Raw genomic sequence first — 22,114 nt, forward strand, 5'->3', positions numbered from 1 at the left:
AGAAGAAGGAATCAGTATTTACTCTGTTTTTATTTACACTTCGTATTAGATTTGTGCTAAACCAAACTTGAATCAAGTTTATAGAAAAATATAACAACAACTATACCATCCAACATATGCATTGGCAGCATATATTTTATTATAGATTTATGAAACGAATTTGATATTGTAAAAGTTATTAATTTTTTTTCTATAAATTTGACTAAAGCTATACAAATAAAAACCTACGCCAGAGAGAGTACTAGCTGCGAATCACTCATTAGACGACGTTCCTCATCTTCCCTACGACGTCATAGGTTTTGAAACCGGGAATAATAAGGTGCGGTCCCTTTTCCGACCTTTTTTTTCTAGGGGGCGAGAGAGCATATATCCATCCAGTCCAGATGAACTTTTGCTTCTTTTTTTTGCGGGTAAAGTCTAAATTACAAACTTATACTTGTCATGGTAGTCTAAATTACAACCTAAAACCACAAAACCAGACAAAACACACCCCTGTACTCTTAAATCCGTCTAAAACACAACCTTTGAGTGGTTTTGTGGCCGGTTTTCGCTGACGTTGCACTATGGGGCCCACAAGTCAGTGGCCCCGTTTGGTTTTGATGGCTGGTAATGAATAGTAAATTTTGACTGCTTATTACGGTGTCAAACAAAGTCAGTTTATAAAACCAACTCCAGAAGCCCCGCACTAGTGACCCTGAAGAATCTAATGAGGCCTTTGACTGCGCGATTAGAGGATGGTACTGTAGCATCACTGTAACAAATCATCGAATAATTACCGTCATTAGATTCGTCGCGAAAAGTTACACCCATCCCTAAAAAGGTTTTGCAAATAGACTTCATTTAGTGCTTCATGCATGCGAGATTCTTTTTTCAGGAAGTGTGCGTGCTAATTTTCTAGCACAACCAAACAAGACCAGTGAGTGATGATGCGTGGGCCCCACAGTGCCACGTCAGCGAAAACCGGCCACAAAACCACCCAAGGTTGTGTTTTAGACGGATTTAAGAGTACAGGGGTGTGTTTTGCCTGGTTTTGTGGTTTTAGGTTGTAATTTAGACTACCATGACAAGTATAAGGTTGTAATTTAGACTTTACCCTTTTTTTGCCTTCTCAAATAAAAAGGGAGGAAAGGGAAACGGACGCGTGGAGACAGGGACGGGGGAGGGCTGGACCGGTGGTTACCTGCGCAGCGCCATGCCATTCCGGCATTCCCCAGCTGTACGCTGCCATTTCCTCCCTGTACGTTGCCATTGCCTTTCCTCCCTAGTTCTTGCGTGCAAGACACTGGAAACCTCACGTCGCTTCCTGGGGCGGGGTTGCCCACTACTCGGGGCTCGGGGGGGGGGGGGGGGGGGGGGGGGGGCAACTGCGGCCTAAGGGCGTATACAATAGTACAAACAGCTGCTGTTTTTTTGTCACAAACAAACAGCTGAACAGACAGCTTGTACAACGAGCGTCTATTTAGCTGGCTGCAGAATGATTAATTCTTCGTTTAACACACAAACTCATGGTGATCTAGTGCATACTTGATCTTTGTAGCTATTTTGTTACATACATGAGAAAATGCACAATACATTCAAATAATTCACATGACTCTTACAACAAGCATGTATAATATTGGCCTTCAATTTGTCGCCAATCAAGGCTTCTAGTTTTTCATCCTTGGCAATAAAGTCATCAAATGTATATACCTCCGTTGGATCAATTTCTTCTAGTTTATCGACACAGGCTGCAAATCAGAGGAATGCAAATAAATAATGCAGCCACCGTCACCGTTTCAGTTTACAGCTACAGATTCTCTTAAGTTGTCCGGAAAAGTAAAATAATCAAGAAAAGAAGAATCTTATGGCACATTTATCAACTGGAGTAACTGAAGATCAAACTAAGCCACACTGGGACAGTGTAAGCAAGAGCAACAGAAAGGGGTGTCTTACACAGAAATGTTCAGTCTCAGGATTCCATGCTGCCACAGGTAAAATTATGAACAGCCATGCTCATAATGGAACCACCATTTTAGTTCACTAATGCTTGCATCACTATTTTAGTTCAGTTTTCACTAGACAAAATAAAATTTCGGAAAAAAGTGTGATGCTCAGTTTTCAGTTCTCAGTTTTCAGTAATGACATCTTCAGTTTTCAGTCGACAACATCTGATCAACCTCAAAACCTTCAAAGATATTCACCTGATCATGAGACTGGTTATGCTACAATCAGTGCTACACTACAACACGACTGAATTAATCAAGAACAAAATGCTATGCAAGCTAACACAGCCCATGGGGAGAAGAAATCCCTGACACACAATGAAGATACACTCCTATCATGCAGGGTTGTTTGCATCAATCTCCTTTAGGGGACAGCTCGTCGCCCCAAGAATCAGCTCTAGGACACCCTATGGGTTGTACACCCAATCAAAACTTTATAATCTGCTATACATGACATCTGGCTCGTGTCTAAGCTTAGAACCACAGGTCACCTCATCAATGAACTACAGAATTGCAGAGTAGTCTATCTGAATCTCAGACTCAGGATGAACTAATTATCGATAATCTAGGTGGACAGGTTAAATTAAGATTACTGCAGTCAGCAAGTCAATATGCATTAACCTTTGTGTCAATTGTGCGAGGAAATATTTTTTATCAGAATGTCATCACCAGCAAGGAATTTTATCTGAACTAATCAATAATAACAGACCAGCTGAAATAAAAAAATGGCAGTCTTGATCTTTACTAGAAAATGAAGTTGCCACAACAAACTGAAAATTTGGTTACATGAAGGCCACAGCTGTTTGGAAAAAAGATAACTACAGTGAATTAATTAGAAATGTCATCTGAAAAATTGGCTATAGTGGATTATTCAGAAATGTGAGCTCCAATCTAGAGAGCTCATCAATCATCAGAACCGTATGCTAGTCATTTATGTCAGTTTTACTATAACATGCTGAAATATCGAAAGCTAAAGTGTGCTGAAATGAATCAGATCGGAATCAAGTCTGAAGATAACCTTGGATTTCCACACCCTAGTGTGCTGCTTCACGAAATCAAATGGGAAATAGGAAAGCTATCCTGCAACTCCATGATTGCAAAAATCCACAGCCAAAATTCATGTACTATCTGCATAAATCATTGGCACCACCACGAGAAATCAATCAAATTCAAATGAAATCAGACGGCAAAAGGACACAGGGCACCTTCCGCACTGGTGGGGAGAATCAGACATCATCCATTCGAGCTCTTCCCTGTGCCTTCCGCATCGGCGCTGCCGCATCCTTCCGCGATTGCGCCGCAGCTGCCTTGCGCATCCGAGCCTCATCCACCTGCAGTCCGCGGCGGCGCCGAAATCCTTTGCTCCGCCACTCTGCTTGAGCTCGTCTGCTTCTTGGCCACCGCCGTAGATCCCCCTGATGGCGCCGTGAGTCCGTCGATGCAGATGCCCCCTGGGCCTTCCGCGAGTGCGCCGCCGCAGCCTGCCGCTCCCGAGTTGCATCCGCCTTGAGCAAATCTCGCGCCGCCTGATCTGCGCACCGCGACATGGTGGCCGTGAGGAGCTGGATGGGCGGGCGGAGGGAAGGGAGGAGGGGATTTTATCGGGCAAGATGCTTGGCGCGAACTTTTGGCGGCAAAACGAATTCCCACGAGCGCGCGCACAGCGGATCCATGCCCCCGTCGCCGAACTGCAGCAACTCCTACAACGCCTCGGCAACTCGTCGTCTCGCCTCGGACCACGCGCGAGTGCCGTCGACGAACGAGCCGACAGCCGTGCCGTCTCTCCTCTCCGTCGGGGGGTTTTTTGCAAAAAGGAGCTGCATGTCGACGGGAGTCGACGCCCCGTTGTACCTGCCCTAATGCTCCGACGTTTCATCTTGCAGTCTTGCTGAGATATGGGCCGGGAGGCTGTACTGTACTGTTTGTCTGCATACATGAGCCTATGAGGACGTCACCAGCCTCGGGGATTTAATTCGGTGATTGTTTGAGAAAACGCGCTATGTACTTTTGGCTACACAGAAGTTTAGAGGTCAACTTGAAGGCACGGAGGAAATGTGGAAACACACCTTTAACGATTGAATAATAATCTCCACTTCGGAGACTCTTTTGGAGGATCCGTGTCGATCTTCACGAGACGTGCTCTTTAGAAGGTGATAAATATTAGGAGTTCTTTGAAAATAAAAAAAAAACAGTGGCCCTCAGTTTGATGGATTCTAACCACCATCATCGATAATATAATAGCATTGAATCTATTTTGTCTTCTATAAATAATACCAACATTGTCATTATGAAAAATGGACTAAAGTGACGCTTAGATCTATGACCAGACTACACGCACTTCTCCATTGTGAAAAGAAATATAAGCAACTTCTAAATCTTCATCTAAATTAATTACCATCATAGGCCACCATGAAAAATAATCAAAGCCACCCCCTCAATTTCTCCTAACTACCCAACTTTTTTATATAAATTACCTGCCTTTATAGTAGATGGCTTCGGTAGCACTCCTAAGGTCTTGAGTTTGACTCTCGTGGGAGCGAATTTTAGATTTAGATTAAAAAAATCCCCCTCGCTAGCTAGAGAAGCTAAGGTCAAAATACCCATAGTTACATGCTTCTAAACTACCCACTTTTACAACTACTAATATATAAATTGACTCAAAGTATACATGCATGATGTGTGTCCTTATACACCACGCAGCAAGGTGCAACGAACATACCAAATTTCATGTTATTGAACACATAGCGCAAGTTAAGGTTGCAACTAATTCATGGATGTGCAATATTAATGGTGGCAAACTACGAAGGGGCATGCAGAAATATAAAGAGTAATTTGTACAAAGTCAAATACAGGCAGATTAAGATTACAAATCCTCTAGGAGCACTGTTTTCGAATATGGACAAATAAGAAAGCAAAGATAAGAAACTTTTTATTAGTTAAGTTGCGGGATCCAAACACGATCTTGTAACACTTACATCTGGTTCGAGCTCATGGAAACCAAAGGAACCAGCCGCTTTCCTAGCCTACGGTTTCCTCCATCCTGTGTTTTTCCTGCGCCAATCCTGTGTGCCAAAGAGGCCCTTAAAATTAATGGGTTGAAGAACGTTCTAGTGACATGAAACATACGAATTTTTTGTTATGTTTCTTATTGTGAAAACTATTGTTCTATGCCCTAGTCTCCAAGTCGCATACTCCGTAGATGCTTGTATTTTTCGATAATTATTTTTAGTGGTAGATGACGTGTCTATCAATACTTTATACGTCATAACGTATAAACTGAAATAGGAAGGTTAAAATCACAGTAAAAGGGTATCCCCCAACAACTTTAATGCATGATTGTAACGGAGCTGTAAGCCCCATTCCTATAACTTCCTCTTGAAGTATAGCTACGTATATTATTCCTAATTTAGGTCAAAGATGAATGATTACCCTGCTAAGAAATCACACCTCTTCGAGGTGGTGGAAACAGGAATCGAGCTTGGGGGGGGGGGGCGGGGGCGGAGACGTAATTTCCCATTCCATGCGGTGCCCGCTTGTGCGGCTACAACGCGCAGGCCTTACCCTTTCCGAGACGCAACTGTCGTGTCTGTCGACGGGGTTTATACAACGAAGAAAAAAGGCCGGGAGGCCGGCGTTCCATTTCTGCCCTCGCGGTGGCGCGCACTAGCGGCGGAGCCGGAGAGCACAGGCACGGGGGTCTTTCCGGTTTTTTATCTAAACCGGATGGGGGCAGGCAGAACAGCGGACGCCGTGCCCTGTACTGCCGCGACGTACACGTCAGTGAGCCTGACAGAGAGGGACGTGTCAGGCCCTTTCTGGACGGCCCTTTTTTTTCAGTGCCTTTCTTTCCTTTTTTTTATTTTCTTTTTTAAAAGCGACTAAACGACAAACTATTCTTGAATTTGGGTAACCGCGACCAGAATCCAGCCCAAACTTCTCGCTGCAGCCCAATAGGAGCGTTGCGCGATGGGCTTCGTGGAACGGTGTGTGGGCGTTTTTTTATTTTTATATTTTTCAAAATCATTTTTTACATAATTATATTTTCAGTTTCATAATTTATAAATTTATTTTTAATTGCATTTTGGCCCCTGGGGGAGGCTGCCGCCCGGCAGCCGGGCGGCAGGTACCCGCCGCCCGGTGGTGGGGCAGTAGGGCAGGCAGCAGCCTGGCAGAGGGCGGCAGGCTTCCCTATATAAAAGGCTGAGCTTCCCCCTCCCCTCTCATTTGTTTCCCACGACATCCAGAGAGGGGAGGGAGAGAGGAGGGGTGAGGGAGGGAGTTGCAGCGGCGAAGCCATACCGGATTTTGGATCTGAACCGCAGCTAATAAATATTTCTCAACTTTCTCATTCTAAATTTTTTGTATGTTTAATTCTATAATTAGTGTATGCAGCAGTAATGATATTTTAGCGATTTAGGTACTATTTTTATTATAATTTAGGTAGAATTAGGATTGGTTTTTTGAAAAATCATTTAGGTTTACCAACCATTTTAATGGTATTAATTAGTTGTTTAATGCGAGAAAACATTTTGAAAAATGCTTAGAAATTGTAGAAAATGCTAGAAAAGTATATGAAAAATTTAGATAAATTGTGGAAAATGCAAAAAATTGTAGAAAATATTAGAAAAATGTATTTATAAAATTTTATTTTACAAAAATTGTAGAAAATGCTAGAAAAGTTTATGAAAATTTCAGATAAATTGCAGAAAATGCAGAAAAATTATATTTTTTGTGTAAGATATGGCCGAAGATACGCCAGCTCTACTTGACCGAGTCATAGACTCGTCACACCGGTCCTTTCTTGCAGTGGTTCAGCGCGTGAAACTTAACGTGCTGCGTCCACGTCCACCAGTGGATTGGATTCCTGTTGATCCACGATGGGTGCCCAGGTGATATGTCGTCGGATTATGTTTCTGAGAACACGTTTGTTTCGTATACGTTTCCTACATAATGTACTTACCTTTGATCGTTCTAGTTTTCAGGTTGAGTGAGACTGGTCTTCTTACTATAGGCCGTCTTGCTGAGAGTTGTTTGGCAAAGCTGGACAGGTCCCTACTGACGGCTCTGGTTGATAGATGGAGATCTGAGACACACACCTTCCACCTCACTTGTGGGGAGATGGCACCGACCCTACAGGACGTTGTGATGCTGCTGGGTCTTCCTATCAGTGGGGATGCCGTAGGGCCCCGCGTTGTCCCGTCTACGTGGTTGGACGATCTAGAAGAGCGTTTTGCAAATATTGACATCGCGATTGATGTAGAGGAGCACCCAAAAGCAACAGGGCCTGCCAAGTCATGGATCCTGCAGTTCCAGGTACATACCTCGTTTTGTTATGATTAATGTTAGAGTTATGCTTTTGTCTAGTGCAGTTATGGTTTTATTTTATAATTGATCTCGTACTCATAAATGTTCATCTTTTCTATGCAGTCCGACAATTTGGCACATGATGCTGATGAGGATAGCGTCACTCGATCCCTTGAGGCATACCTGTTGTTGTTGCTTGGATACATAATGTTCAACAATTCACACGGGGCCTATGTGGATAGGGTGCTCGTGCCTTACACACAGGAGATCGCAGAGGCAGCTGTGGAGGAAATGCCTCAATACAGTTGGGGTTCAGCAGTACTTGCAGCCACGTACCGTGGCCTCTGCAAGGCATCGGTGCAGAATAAGCACAATGCAATTTTTACAGGATATCCGATTCTGCTACAGCTTTGGTCGTACGAAAGGATAGCAATTGGTCGTCCGATTGTTGACCACTCACCGTATGAGCCGGATATGTATGGTGACACCGAGGACGATAGGCGCACCATGGGGACTCTCTGGTATACTCGTCAGGTACGGAAATGACTACTACTCTTACTATTTTGTTGGCAATTCTGTTGCTTTGTTTGACACTCTTTGTATTTCTTATTGGTATATATTATTATTAATTTTGTGCAGAAGCGCTGGGCCCACGTACAGTACCGTCGGGTCTATCCTGACTTTGTGGCCGAGTTTGATCGGTTGACACCTGAAGACGTTGTGTGGGAGCCCTACTCCGAGATCGGTCTATCATGTTCTTCTTATTTCTATGAATATTTTAAATAATTTGAACGGTTTACAGGATCGCACCACCAGCTTCCTGATATGGGTCATTTTTCGTATCCACCACCAATAGGTACGTATGATGAATATGTACCCAAATATATGACTTATAAGACGATGATTAAGATATCTTAATTGCTACTGCATAGGGGCCACACAGGATACCTTTGAGGCGAGCTTCGAACACTGGAGTCGGTTATTTTCTACACCTAACCAGCAGGCCGATCCTACCTTCCAGACACCTGTGGCCACCGGACGTCCAGGTAGAGACGTAGGGCCTCCAGACCGACACACATAACCTACAGACCACGTCCACGCACAGCGTAAAAGAGGTCGACATGGCCGGGGTGGTTAGGAGGTGCTTCTAGTTGTTTCTGTATTTTTCTTATGGACATGTCATCATGTTATACTTATTTCGTTCTCATGCATCACCTATTTCGTTCTCAGTTGCGTATGTGTATGAATTGCTAAGTTATACTTTTCATATTCATCTACTTTACTAACGGTTTTTATTTCTATCCAAAATATTTAAAACCACATCTAATGCCGCACCGCCGCACTGACGGTCAAGGTTTAACCTGCGGGAGGGGCCTGCCGCCCCCCTGCCGGGCGGCGGGTAGGCCTACCGCCCCGCCACCGGGCGGCGGGTACCTGCCGCCCGGCTGCCTCCCCAGGGGACAAAATACGATTAAAAATAAATTTTATTTACATTAAGGTCCCTACCGCCCCGGCAGCCCCGCAGCCGGGCGGTAGGGGTATAAATCTGTAAATTATGAAACCGAAAATATATTTCTGTAAAAAACGATTTTAAAAAATATAAAAATAAAAAAAACGCCGGTATGTGGCCAGGGAGCTTGTTATCTAATGCTTTCTGGGCCGATGCAGAGCGGCCAGCCCAGCCATGCTTGGGCCTTTTCGACGTGAAGAGTCGTCAAAAACAAGAACATCATTGATTGGTTTAAAAAAAAAAAGAACTTCATTGATTGCATTTAGACTCAGAAGAGGCACCAAATGATGTAACTATTTTCAATAAAGCTTGCCTAAGGGCTTTTATCACTAAATAAAAACTTGACTGAAGATCAAATGAACAGAAAAGGTAAAAAAGTTGATTGAAACAAAAAAAAACTAAAAACAACGTAAGCAAGAAGCGGCGATGGTGCTTGTTTCCACGCTGTAATACTTATCACGAATTAATCCTAACTCGACTGGTAAGCAGCTAACTTGAGAATCACGTCCATGCTCTCTAACCCTCTTCTCTCTTTATTATCTACATCTGGTGGCCCAGCGGCAGCCCGCTGCGCATCAGCTGGTACACCGACGGCGGCGGCGCGCCGCTGCCCTCGACCTTCCCGTCCGCCTTGGGCGGCACGAGGCCGGCGGCCTGCATCGCCTGCCGGTGCCTCAGCAGCGGGTGCTGGTGCAGCGGCGACGGCGCCAGCATGGGCAGCTTCAGCCCCTCCACCGGCCCCATGGGGTGCCCGGGCATCGGCAGGCTCGGCAGCGACGCGGGGCCAATGCCGCCACCGCCGAGGCCGGCGGCGGCGTACGTCGGGTAGTTGACCATCGGCGCCAGCGGGTCCCGGGACGGCGGCGGCGCCAGGCCGAACAGCGCGCCGCAGCCGCCCAGGTGCCTCATCAGGCCGTCGTGCACCGAGGGGTGCTCTGGCCTGCGCGCGGCGGCCGCGCCCGTCGCCGTGCTCGGGTGACCGCTGTTCCTGGCGGCGGGGACCTCGTGGTTGTGCTTGCCCTCGTACGTGGTGATCACGGACTTGAGGTCGTGCGACGCGCGCTCCACGTGCTTCCGCACCAAGCAACCCGGGTGCGTGCACTTGTAGTAGCTCCTGAATGAGACACAAGGTGAGCCGATCAAATTAAACACAGAGCAATTGCCATCTAGGATCTCTGAATAAATAGACAGTTCTTCAGACAAACCTTGGATTTGGGTTTCCCTTGACGACCTTCTGCCCGTACTTGCGCCAGCGGTAGCCATCATCGAGGATGTCCACCTCGCTCGTCGTCTGGATCACCACTCGGGGCTCGCGAACAGCTCTGGACGCAGTGCTCATATCAATGGTGTAAGACTCCAGCTTCCTGAAATAATCAGAGGGTCAGGTCTAGATTGAGCAGAGGCAGTAAGCAAGCTACAATGCACAGATACAATCCACTGACCTTCGCTTGGATTCCAGTTCGTCGCCCTCGGCGTCGGCACCGCCCTGGGACATACTGCCACGAGTCACCCTGTCTTCCCCATCTACCTCATCGGACCCTGCAGTGGCTGCAGAGGTGACATCCACGCCACCGGCGTCATGGATCTGCATCGACGCTGACGAGTCACAGAGCTCACCGGGAACAGAGGGGGGTGATGTCGCGTCCATGCCGTCGCCGTGCAGGTCCTTAACAACCGCATTGTTATGCCACGCCTGCCTCGCTTCCGCCGTGTTTGTATGCGACCTTGGGTTGTCGGGTGTGTCTACTTGCGCGCCCTCGACAAACGGGTGCACGGGCGGGGCGCCCGGCCGGCGGCTCTGCGCGGGCTTCGGGTGGTTGTGCGTGCCCTTGTAGATGATCTCTGTGATGTGCCCTTCGTGGGATCGCTCAACCTTCTTCTTGACCTGGCAGTTCGGGTGCGTGCACTTGAAGTAGCTTCTTGGGTACTCGCTGTGCTTCACCTGCTTCTGCCCGTACTTCCTCCAGCTGTATCCGTCCTCTGCCGGTGTGGTGGTGGCCATTGCCGGATAGTCTCCCCTCGTGTCACCTTTCTCTGTAGGCTGGCTGCGCAGCGATGATACGTCTTCATTGCCTGCACCGGCAGTTGCAAGACGGCTGAGCTTGGAGTTGGGGTCATGAGAACTACTCTTCATATTGGTCTGCCCGCTGTTATTCTGCTTGTTCAGTTGGCCCAGCAAATTGGCCTCTTCTACTGTCTGAATCTTAGTTTCAGTCTTGACAGAAACATGCGTGCTTGGTAGTGGAGGCTGATTGTTGCATAAAGATTCCTGAAGAGCAATTATGAATTAGCTTGAAAGGAAAGGAGAGAGAACAAGTATTGGATCAGGAACAAGGAAAATAACTGGTTAATTGCACTATGGAAACATACATGTATGCAACCACAACATTTTACTTATCCTGATTGAACCAAAGGAAGAAGAAAATCAGTTTTTTCTTATCGAATACGCAGGAGAGCTGCGCATCTTTGTATTAAGAAGAAGAATAGAGTTTTTCATACAACGCGAGCTGACTCGCCACACAACTACTCACACAAGAAGATCAGTTTAATAGTGGAGAGAAATAACATCTACTCGATAGCCACTGCGAATTAACCATTTAGTTAATAAAGCATTTCTCCAATTTGTAAATTATCTAGTTTTTGCAGAATCTGGTTGGTCCCCTCGTCTTTCTCCATTTATTATGAATAATAAGGGGCAAAATAGTAGTACCAGAGCTACTTCCCAATTTGCTATAACTGCTATCACTAAAGCTCACTGGATATTAAACAGAGGCCCAACCTTTAAAAGAAGATGTTACTGTGTGCAAATGTGCCAATCTATTACAGGTATGCAAACGATAAAAGACATCCAGAACAAAATCCTTCTGATGTAACTAATTGTTCATCTAGACTTGGGGTAAAGGTATGGGAACAGAAATCGCTGACAACTGCATTGTTATATGAATACTTTTAATTATACAAATACTTCTATCATTAGTATTGAAGCGAACGAACAGCAATAACCTATAAAGTATTCAAAGGCTACTGACCTTCTTTCCTTCAGCAGTGTAGTGCGAGGATTTCAGATCTAAAGGCTTGAAAGAAAATGAATCAGGGCCATCTCCAAGTAGAGGGCCTCCATATCTAATAGGATCATTGTCATTTGTGCTACCAAGCATGAATAACTTCCCTGTGGTCGGTGAGGCTTGGCCCTGAAACAATGGAAGAAAAACCAATGTTGTCAGTAACTAATAGCTTCAGTTTTGAAGTGCCTGTTGTTTTGCAATTTATCACCATGTATCACACATAGTAATCAACTTGTTCATATCTCTGAACACTTCATGCACATTTAGTTAATGCAGGAACATGGTTAAAAAATATATATAATAAGAACTGAACGAAACATATTCTTTCTTCTTATCCTCCACTTGAAGCTAACGCCCGATGGTCTGTTCCCACCTGCCCTACTACGCCTGCTAATGGGGTTGAACCCACCCCAAATCCGCCCCTACCCATATTTCAAGAGCCTTAACTACCACCCGCCCCGACCCACCCCGTTGGTCCAATGCCCCAACCCGCCCCAACCCGAAGTCACGATGGAAGATGATATGCGACTTACGTGCCGATCTACTACCATAGCGCCCCAACCCGTCCCAACCCGTCTATGTCGTCAACCCAACCCGCCCCAACCCATTTCATAGTGTCACCCGTTTCCACCCATCCAATAGTATCCGTATTAAAACCCACCCAAAAAACCCATCAAGCCCCGCCCCATTAGCAGGAGTATGCCCTACACAAGCTTCCTATCCCAGCTTCATCAGCATTAAGTCATTACTATAAGACTTACAAGTAGGGACGTAGGGGGGAATTTGGCTTTCAAATGTGGGGTGTGCTTTACTAGATTACTGTGGAAACGCTTGCAAGAGAACATTGAAAGATATGAATGATATTATACTATTTTCTGCTTTTGAGAAAACAATGGCAGCTTGTTTGGAAAGAAGAGACTATGGATGCTGGAAAACAAAGCAACAATGATCATGGAACCAAAACCAAAGCTGAGCTTTAACAGACTTCCCAAGAGGTCAAAAGTTCAGTAAAGCAAACATTCTTGAACTGCCAATTCAGCATCCCATTCCCATAGATAAAAGCAACAATTCCGGTACCCCTTCACTCTGCAATAGTAACCTAAACACATACCATGGCATTGGAAATGAAGACTGGTGAGTCCAGCAGCGTTGCCGGGCTCAAACCAGGCGGGATCGTGAGGTAGGGCGATGGAGCTCCTGGCACTTTGTTATCAGCTGCAACTGCTGTACTGGACGGCATGCTGAGCTTTGGCACCCTGAACCCAGCTCTTGCCTGCATCCTCTCAGCGAGGGTGCTGCCTGGACTGGACTTCTGGCCAAACTGCGGGGTCATTGGCAGCGACGGACCTTCCTCCTGAGGTGACCTTATGGCGACCGACAAGCCATCCTTCTCAAATCCGGCATTGGCAACCTCGGTGTCTGGTAGAAATGCTTCGGTCTGGAAGCCCCGCATCAAGGATAATGGGCCTGGATCAGGATCCTTCCCCTCCTGCATCCCTACATGGCCTTCCATCTCAGCTCTGGTTGCTCAACCTGATGGGTGAAGAGCAGTTACATTTCAGTACTAGAGGTCAATGCTTTGGCTAGTAGCTTGAAATTTACAGAGCAATAGATATGCAGAAACATTATCAAATTGACACAAGACAAAAAGAACTGTTGAAAATAGTTAGCCTCACACAAGTGTTGGGAGCAAGCACCATAATCCATATGCGGCTGAAGGGACCAAAACAGGTAAAACCCGACTGCCTGCAACAAGATTATTTGAAGAGAAAAGCACGATTTAAGTGACAGAACCATATGTACTTTGTATGAGACACCAAATCCCTCTTCTAAGCTGACTCCAAAACTGAAACCGCGTCAGGCCAGTAACAGTAAACGACAACTTAACACAAAAGGGTAGGCCGATCAGTCGACACGACCGGCACAGTTCTCCATAAGCGAATAGAACAAACAAAAAGAAATCAAAAGCAAAAAAAAAAGGAACGTGGCGGACTGGCGGGTGTGTTTAGTTGGTGAAATGAAAATTTTTGGATGTCACATCGAATGTTTGACCAGGTGTCGGAAAGAATTTTCGAACACTAATTAAAAAACTAATTTCAGAACTTAGTTGAAAACTGCGAGACAAATCTTTTGAGGCCTTTGACCGCATCATTTATTACATGTGGGTTACTATAGCACTTATGACTAATTATGCATTAATTATGCTCAAAAATTCGTCTCGTCATGTACATCCAAACTGTGCAATTAGTTTTATTTTTTAACTATATTTAATACTTCATGTGTGTGTCCAAAAGAGTAAGCAAAAGTTTTTGGGCGAAATTTTTTGTAACTAAACGGGCTCGCTTCGAGAGCAGGGAAAAGAGATGGCCATGGACCCCAATCGTTGCGTGCTAGCCTGGGGACTCCGCTGTGGCTGCGACTCGGAGCTCAAAGCGCATAACCTAGGTTGCACGGATACTTCACTGACCTGCCGTATCCGTATCCCGATACGTATCCGATACTTCGATACCCCGATGCTCCTTCGATACCGTATCGGCAAAGTATCGGAAAATATGAGGAAAAAAATAAATAAAATTAATTCTAATACTTCTTCGATACACTTCGATACCTCTACCGATACTTCGTAGCCCATAACCACTCAGTTTGTAGCCCATCGTCTCAACAGCCCATTTATTCAGCCCATTTGTGTACACGTGAAGTCCTTAAGTAGTCATTTAGGGAGAGCAGCCGATCCTTAACCCTAATCTATTCATATCCCGTAGCACTGTAGCAGGAAACGAACAGTCGGAGTCTCAAAGACGCCTGGCCGGCTGGCCGCCGCTTCCATCCGACGATCACTGCATGTATGTCCAAAATTGCATCTAGGATTGGACTGTAACCTTCGTGACTCCATCAGTCCATCTCTCCATCTTTATGGCTGAAATCTATATTGTTTTTCAATCTGTTCTAGCGTTCTTGGTCCATTTTGAAGTGATGCTATTTCAAGGCGAAGAAAGGGGATCTTTTGAAATGGACGTGGATCAACCTGAATCTTGAAATTTCATTTAGTCTAGCCATGTGGCTGAATCTTGAAATTTCATTTAGTCTAGCCATGTGGCTAAATGCTATTTGCTATCTCATATTAGTTATTGCTCTTTAGAATTTTATTGCAAGAACAAATTATTATGCTATCTTAAATGTGTTATGGAACTATGTTTTCTCAAGGTATATCAATTGTCATATTTATTTTTCAGCTTCTATATATACTCGCCGTATCGGCGTATCCTTATTTTTTGAAGATGCCGTATCGCCGTGTCGTCGTATCCGTATCGGCGTATCCATATCCCGTATCGGTGCAACATAGCGCATAACAACACGGAACAACTTTATCCAATAGTTCCTCAAAATTACTACCGCTGCTGCTGCTAGTTCTACGAACTATGAAATGTAAAAAAAATCAGAAGGAATGGATCACAAGAACACCAGAGGCGAGGAAAAATAAACGCTGAAATATTCAAGAACGTGCCAGGTGTCCCAGAACAGCGTAGAACGAAGAAATCGAATGGCCCAGCTCAGTCTTCACCGGAGCATGTCATGTCGAAATCTTCGGGCGATGGATGCGCCAGCCAGTGATTCCGAGTGAAATACGGAGGTTGAAGAGGAGGGACGCAAACCAGAGATCAGAGGGAAAGCCAGCATTCAATCTCGTCCCCAGACCCCAGCTGGCCCATCGGCGCAGAGCTTCCGCCTTCATGGCGGAATGGAGCGACGGGGAAGACGAGGCTTTGGCGTTCAAATATCAGACAGACCCGAACCAGGATTCAGGAACAGCACACATCACCAGGAGAGAAGGGGAGAAATGAACCGACCAGAAACGATGTAACGACGCAGAATTCGGAAAACTGAACAGCCAGCACGAAAAATGACCGAGAAATTTTTCGAAATACAAATGGTTCCCCAAATCAGGTCCGAAAGGCCTCATCTTCCTCGCAAGAACAGAGGAATTCAGATCGCGCAACAGGGAGAACCGGGCACCCTAATCCCCTCGCGACAACAGGCCCGCATTTCTTCGCAAATGGCGGGGCGATAAACGGAGAGTCCACTGACGGAGCCTGTGGAGGGGAATGAGGACGGAAGACGAACCTGTGATTGGAGTAAGAAGATCGGGGAGAGCCAATGGCGAGGGTTCCTCTCCCCGCCTGCGGAGGGAGTGGCCTTCTTCTTCTTCCTCCCTCCCGTCCCGTCAGTCCACCGATGGCCCGAGAAAAGCGCAACAGGAACGAAGCACAAGGATCAGGGACAAATGATGAGCTGCAGCCGCAGGGAGTCAGGAAAAGAAGGTTCCCCCTGCCATTACTACTCGGCTCCCTCTCCCTCTTTCTCTCTCATCGTCCGCACAATTGTTTTAATGCTGGAGAGAGAAGGAGAAAATAAAGGGAGGAGAAGAGAAGCATAGAGAGAGAGAGGAACTGGTGTGAGGAAGAGGGGGGCGGTTTGACCAAGGGAGGGTGGGAGATGTGCGGAAGGATCCGTTGGGACTCGAGACGGACGGGCTGGGGGAGAGAGAAACGGACATTGATGCATGCTCGGCGTTTCTCTTCTCGCTCTCGCAAACCGCCTTTGCCTTGTCGCTCCCGTTTGGTTCTTCCTTGTGGCTCGGGTTTTTATTTTTTCGAACCTTTTTGGGTTGGTTTGTTTGGCTGGGAGCTTTCGTTGCTTTCAAATTCATGGGTTTAGCTTTTAAAAAAAAATCATGGGTTTATAATCCTTTATTTTAGCGCTTGTTTTTTGCGGATTCATAGTTTCCGGCTACGATCCATGCATGATGGATCACAAAAACTTAAAGAAAAGTGTTTAAATGGCAAAAAAATCCTTTTATATAGTTTTGAAAAAAAGAAAGAAAATAATGCACCAGTAGTAATTTTATATCGATTGATGAATCACCTTGACGACATGCTCTCCACGCAGTGCAGACTTGTAGGGATGGTTGTCCTAGTGTTGTTCTCGACTTCAAAGTTCAAATTCATAGCCAACGTTTACAACTTTTTTTTTGTATGAGAAGGAAGAGCGAATGATGCCAATTAGTTTTGATGCAATTTACAGCTAGACTTGAGTATTTGTCGGACGGGTTGAGTGAGAAAATACCCGTTGTTTTTCCTTCGACCAAAGCCCAACCCTGCCTTAGCCTGGAGCAGTACTTGGAGTCGGTGGCGTGCGATGGCGGTGCAGAATCGCGGCGGACATGAATTGATGTGGTGCATGGTGCTTGCCCGTTGCCCCCGACGAGGACGTACGGGCCGCCATGGGCGTACGACCATGCCCGTCATAAATGAAAGAGGCTCCCGTCCCCCGTACGTGCGCCCCCGGCTAGGCCCATCGCTGGATGATCGCCTGCGCCCACCGGGCCGCACGCGCCGCAGCTGAAGGCAGCGGCGTGCGAATTTCCTTGTCTCTCGCTCTCTGTTTGATTTGATCTCATCCAGTAGCCTCTTGCCGAGAATTCAAGCAGGCCCCCTTTTCAAATTTTGAAAAAAAAAGAGCATCCATTCTACTAGGAAGGTCAGTCTCAGTAGGAGGGTCTTCGACACAGTTACCAATATTAGAAATTTGAGAACTGTGCTAGTGGAGTGTCATAGTGATGACACTTCTTTCATATTTCATGACACTCCTCTCTCCTCTCTCCTCATACTATTGGTACATGTTAGCAAATTTAATATCTATTACACTTCTATAACACTCCCACTGAGATTGGCCTAACAAACTGCGTCATTGGAGTATGTCGGCCGGGCGGTGGCGCCTGCAGGGAAGGGCGATTGAATGCGGGGTTAATTAGATCTGTGCCATTATAGTTTCTCCGTTTTTGAAACACACCATTACTATTCAAGAAACTATGTCACAGCCATTATAACTCTGCACATGTTTGAGATACGCCATTGTATACGTCTGGAGATGATTTGGGCCCAGTGTCAGACGGACGGCGGGTACCGTATATTCGTATGGACAAGATTACCCCTTCCTCTTCTCTCTCACTCACCGACATAAGGGGCCCAGTGCTCAGCCTTCTTCTCCACAACATCTCTTCCTCACCTCTGTCTTCTCCGTCTCCAGCGAGCCACGCCGCGCCTCCCCCTCGCGCGGAGCTCGGCCGCCGGGGGCAGGGGCGGGATGGCCGGAGGCGCGCCGCCATGGAGCTCCCAACGCCGCCACCGATTGGAGCTCCCAGCGCCGCCCCCATGGCGACGCTACTGGAGGGGGCGGTGAAGCTCAAGCAGGGGGCGGCGGAGCTCGAGGGGGAGGCAGGACCCGCGCGCCGGCTGCCTTGGGGCTGCGGTGCTCCGCTCGCATGCCCACGCAGCGCTCCGCCCGCGCGCCGGCTGCCTTGGGGCTGCGGTGCTCCGCTCGCATGCCCACGCAGCGCTCCGCCCGCGCGCCCGCCGCGAACCGTCCGCCGCAGCCCCGCCCCGCTGCTCTGCGTGCCCGCCTCCGCGCCGGCCGTCGTAGCCCCGCCGCGCTGCTCCGCGTCCGTCCCATGCGCAGCGGAGGTAGAAGGGGAGGGGCGGCACCTCCGCCATGGCCCCGCGCAGGCCTAGCGCGGGCGAGGGGGTGGGAGGGACGGCGCTGGAGCGGGAGAGCTGGCGAGCGGCGCTGGCCCCTGCCCCTGCTCCCGCCGGCCGATCCGTGCCCCTGCTGCCGCTGGCCGAGCGCCTGGGCGGGCAATCGCGTCGAACGAGCCCCGCCGCCGCCGGCCGAGCGCGTGGGCGGGCGGGCCGCGTCGAGAGAGCCCCGCTGCCGCCGGCCGAGCGTGCGGGCCGCCACGCCAACGCTAGCACACGCGCATGGGCTAGCTACTCGTCGCCGGCGAGCCTACACCGGCTGAATCGACGAAGGTGCGCGTGCTGCGTTCCAACAGGGAAAGGGAGAGGACAGAGGAAGGTGATGACACGTTGGGTCCACCTGTAAGTGAGATAGAGTGGGAGGGGCTTTTAGGTCCATACGACAATAAAATGTTGCATATACACCTGCACATGGGCCCAAAGACGTTAGAGGCGTATATAATGGCATATTTCAACTTAGTCAAGAATTACAATGGCAGTGACATAGCTTCTTGAATAATAATAGCGTATTTCAGAAACAAAGAAATCATAATGGCACAGATCTAATTAATGCTCCAATGCGAGAGAGCAGCAGCGAGCGTCTCGGATCCGTTCCTCACTTCCTCTCAATCCAAGTTGCATTCAAACTGCATGCTCCAAATGCAGGAGAGGGTACGCACGTACTCCCTCTTTAAAGCGGGGCCACACCAACGACTCCCTCCAACCACACGCCCGTATCGCAGGTACACGCGCGCACGCGAATCCAATCCAAGGCCAAACCAAGGCCGAGGGGAGGAGGCAAGTGCAGCGTAGAAGATTTTCTTGGCCGAGGGAGAGTGCAAGCAAGCTGTGGGTGGTGTACTGAAGAAAGATACTCGAGACGCAGCCTCTGCCTATGCTACGTATGGCCTTACGGCACGACGGCCGGCCCGGGAGGAGGCAAGTGCAGCGTAGAAGATTTTCTTGGCCGAGGGAGAGTGCAAGCAAGCTGTGGGTGGTGTACTGAAGAAAGATACTCGAGACGCAGCCTCTGCCTATGCTACGTATGGGAATCTCGCTCACATGCCGAGCAGTGCCGAGTCGACGGTGGGAAACGGGGAGGGAGGGGGAGAGATGGGGCCCGGGGGGACCCGCTGGTGGCCTGACTGGCTGACTGCACTGGCGGGCGTCGGCACTGCGCTCGCTGCTGCGGTCTGGACTGGGAACGTGCCCGGCGCCGCCGCACTGGTCCATGCCCTGTGAGTCTGTGACCTGCGTTCCCTCCCTCCCTGCCCGCCGCAGCAACTGCGAGTGATCTCCGCGGGGGCCACGGCGATATCTCACATCTGGCGACAGGCCTTCTAGGAATAGGACAGTACGTCTTCTAGTGACCGCACGAATGATTAAATGAAGTTTATTTGTAAAATATTTTTAAAAATGGGTACAATTTTATTAGCTGAATCTAATGAGCTTAATTAACTCATAATTAGCTACAGTGGTACTACAGTAATCATTACTTAATCACGCGGTCAAAAGCCCATTAAATTTGTCAGAGTTCGTAATGTAGGGTTCTGAAGTTAATTTTATAAACTGTCTTTATTTATTAGAGTAATTAGTGGTTAAAGTGTTACTATTCCCTAAAATTCTAGAAACCAAACAAGCAAGGCCTGTGTGCCTCGTCGGGTGCCGCAGCCTAGAAACCAAACAAGGCCTGTGTGCCTCGTCGGGTGGGTCACGGCATTTCCCTCACGCTTCGGCATACCCCCAATCTGAACTCTGAAGAGGAGGAAGATGCATGCGACCCTCGCTTTCCAGGATATAGAAGCCTCAGCAACGCTGTCTCAGTGCGAGACAAAGCAGACAAGAGCAGAGAACGGGGGGCCAATTTCAGTTCAGCACCGAATCAGGCACCAAATCTGAGGTCTCGAACAATGACCCAACGATTAGCTGCATCTAGTATACTCCCTCCTGTTCAAAATTATAATTCGTATGATTTTTTGAATATAAATTTGACCACCCGTCATATTCCAAAAAATTGTATAAACATAGTCAAATTTAAGTTATTTTTAAAGAATTTTTATTAATAAAGCAAGCTACATCAAAAAAGTGATATTTGCATAAATTTTTGAATAAGATAGGTACACATTTGAATGAAGAATACAAAACTTAGTACAGTAACAACAAAAATAAAATGGAAGTAAAAATGGAAAACCGAAGCTATGGATTCCAGCTGTGTTGATCCTGTAACCCTTTTTCTTAGTCGTGTTGGGCTTGAAGGATATGTAGCATTATTTTTTTCCGGTGTGCTATATTGGACCGTTGGGCCTAAACTGTAGTGCCAGGTGGGCTGTGCAGCATATTAGGCCCCGAAAAATGGTCCGGAGCAGGTGTGGGCGCTATTTTAGGTTTTGAATAAGGTCGTGCCAGTAGCTATGAGCAGGGGGGGTCCTTGGGACCGTGCGAGCTATGCGCCAGGGCCCTAATTTTGAAGGAATCTTCGAATATAAAGAATATCTTATGTACAGTAATATAGAGGGTTCCAATTCTATTAATTTGCAGCCTAATTTTAGCAAAATAAGTCACAAATTGCACCCAGAATTCATGTAGCAAAATAAGTCACAAATTGCACCCAGAATTCACACATCGTATTTCCAAATTTACTTTTGAAACATTGAAGTCACTGGATACTAAGAGTTTGAAATCATCTTATCATAACCTTAAGGCAGCCATTACAAGAGACGATGATCTCCATATACGAGCCACTTAAAATACATGATTTTTTGGTTTTCCTGTTTGAACAACTGAAGTTTTGGCAACATCATGCATAAAGAAATTGCCCGTTATGCAAAAAATTTCAGTTAACAATTATATTCCTGGTAGGAGGGAAGCCTGCAGTATTGAGGCAATCTGGATCAAAGGTGAACACCACAAAATTGAAGCATCTTGGCTCCTCACGTTCTTTTGCATACTTCCTGCGTCCCATGAAAAGTGCAATTTTAGTCTTTTTTAAGACAAATTAGTGGTGGTGTGAAAAGACTCTCATACCCTTATTTGTTTGCTACATGCGGTTAGTTTTATCATGCAAATCAAATCTGGCTACTTAATAAGGCAGGTAGCTAAGATCCAACCTCTAAAATTGCACTTTTTTGGGATTTTTTTCAAACACAAAATTGCACTTTTCATGGGACGGAGGGAGTATACAACAACCTTAGTCATCTCTCCTCTCCGACAGGCACGCACCACACCAACGAATGAAGCATGGTCGCCTGCTTGACCGTTGAACTCACCCATCACACACTGGCCAAGCTAGGGATGATGCTCCAATTGATGAAAAAATAGCCACATATGATATTTGAGTTCATTGAAAAAGGAGTTTAGATTTTTGAAGAACTCCAATCTTGTAAGAGTATGTTTGATTTTTTTTATGAGTTTGGCAACCTTGATGTGGACTCTCTTTGGATTGTTTGCTAACAGTGAGTTAAACGACCTGATTTCTAAGTTAAGAGGTACACAATTAACTTTTTCTAGATTAAAGAATAGTTCCGGACTTGATCATCCACATGCGAATGACTGCAACCACTTAACAAGACACAACATGCAGTATGCCAGAGCAACAGCTCAAATACTAACAATGACTCAACGATGGTTTAACCAACAACCACAACCACAACACTTAGGCTACCGGAGCAATATCTCAAAAAC

The 22,114-nt window shown here is 46.9% G+C and overlaps 2 protein-coding genes and 1 long non-coding RNA gene across 4 annotated transcripts; 1 reads left to right on the forward strand and 2 right to left on the reverse strand.

Annotated features, from left to right (window-relative positions):
- Window positions 1-1,440: 1,440 nt before the first annotated feature.
- On the reverse strand, window positions 1,441-3,801 carry LOC120683731. Its single transcript, XR_005678895.1, has 3 exons — window positions 3,608-3,801; window positions 3,001-3,513; window positions 1,441-1,727 (listed from the first exon to the last, which is right to left on the reverse strand). It is a non-coding gene; the product is annotated as an uncharacterized LOC120683731 (long non-coding RNA).
- A 3,193-nt stretch (window positions 3,802-6,994) lies between these two features.
- On the forward strand, window positions 6,995-7,832 carry LOC120681171 (protein MAIN-LIKE 2-like). Its single transcript, XM_039962697.1, has 2 exons — window positions 6,995-7,295; window positions 7,410-7,832. Exons 1-2 carry the CDS (start codon window positions 7,101-7,103, stop codon window positions 7,830-7,832), a joined length of 618 nt encoding a protein of 205 aa, XP_039818631.1. The 5' UTR covers window positions 6,995-7,100.
- Window positions 7,833-9,081: 1,249 nt separating this feature from the next.
- Window positions 9,082-16,496, reverse strand: LOC120683128 (probable WRKY transcription factor 34). 2 transcript variants are annotated; one of them, XM_039965155.1, is made up of 7 exons: window positions 15,984-16,496; window positions 13,538-13,607; window positions 12,973-13,394; window positions 11,826-11,987; window positions 10,239-11,065; window positions 10,002-10,160; window positions 9,082-9,910 (listed from the first exon to the last, which is right to left on the reverse strand). In XM_039965155.1, exons 3-7 carry the CDS (start codon window positions 13,372-13,374, stop codon window positions 9,337-9,339), a joined length of 2,124 nt encoding a protein of 707 aa, XP_039821089.1. In that variant the 5' UTR covers window positions 13,375-13,394; window positions 13,538-13,607; window positions 15,984-16,496; the 3' UTR covers window positions 9,082-9,336. The 2 variants fall into 2 exon arrangements, with proteins under 2 accessions (XP_039821089.1, XP_039821088.1); XM_039965154.1 differs by lacking the exon at window positions 13,538-13,607 and having other exon boundaries at window positions 9,337-9,910; window positions 15,984-16,431.
- Window positions 16,497-22,114: the final 5,618 nt, after the last annotated feature.

The sequence above is a fragment of the Panicum virgatum genome, chromosome 7N (genome assembly GCF_016808335.1).
Source record: "Panicum virgatum strain AP13 chromosome 7N, P.virgatum_v5, whole genome shotgun sequence".
Taxonomy (NCBI): domain Eukaryota; kingdom Viridiplantae; phylum Streptophyta; class Magnoliopsida; order Poales; family Poaceae; genus Panicum; species Panicum virgatum.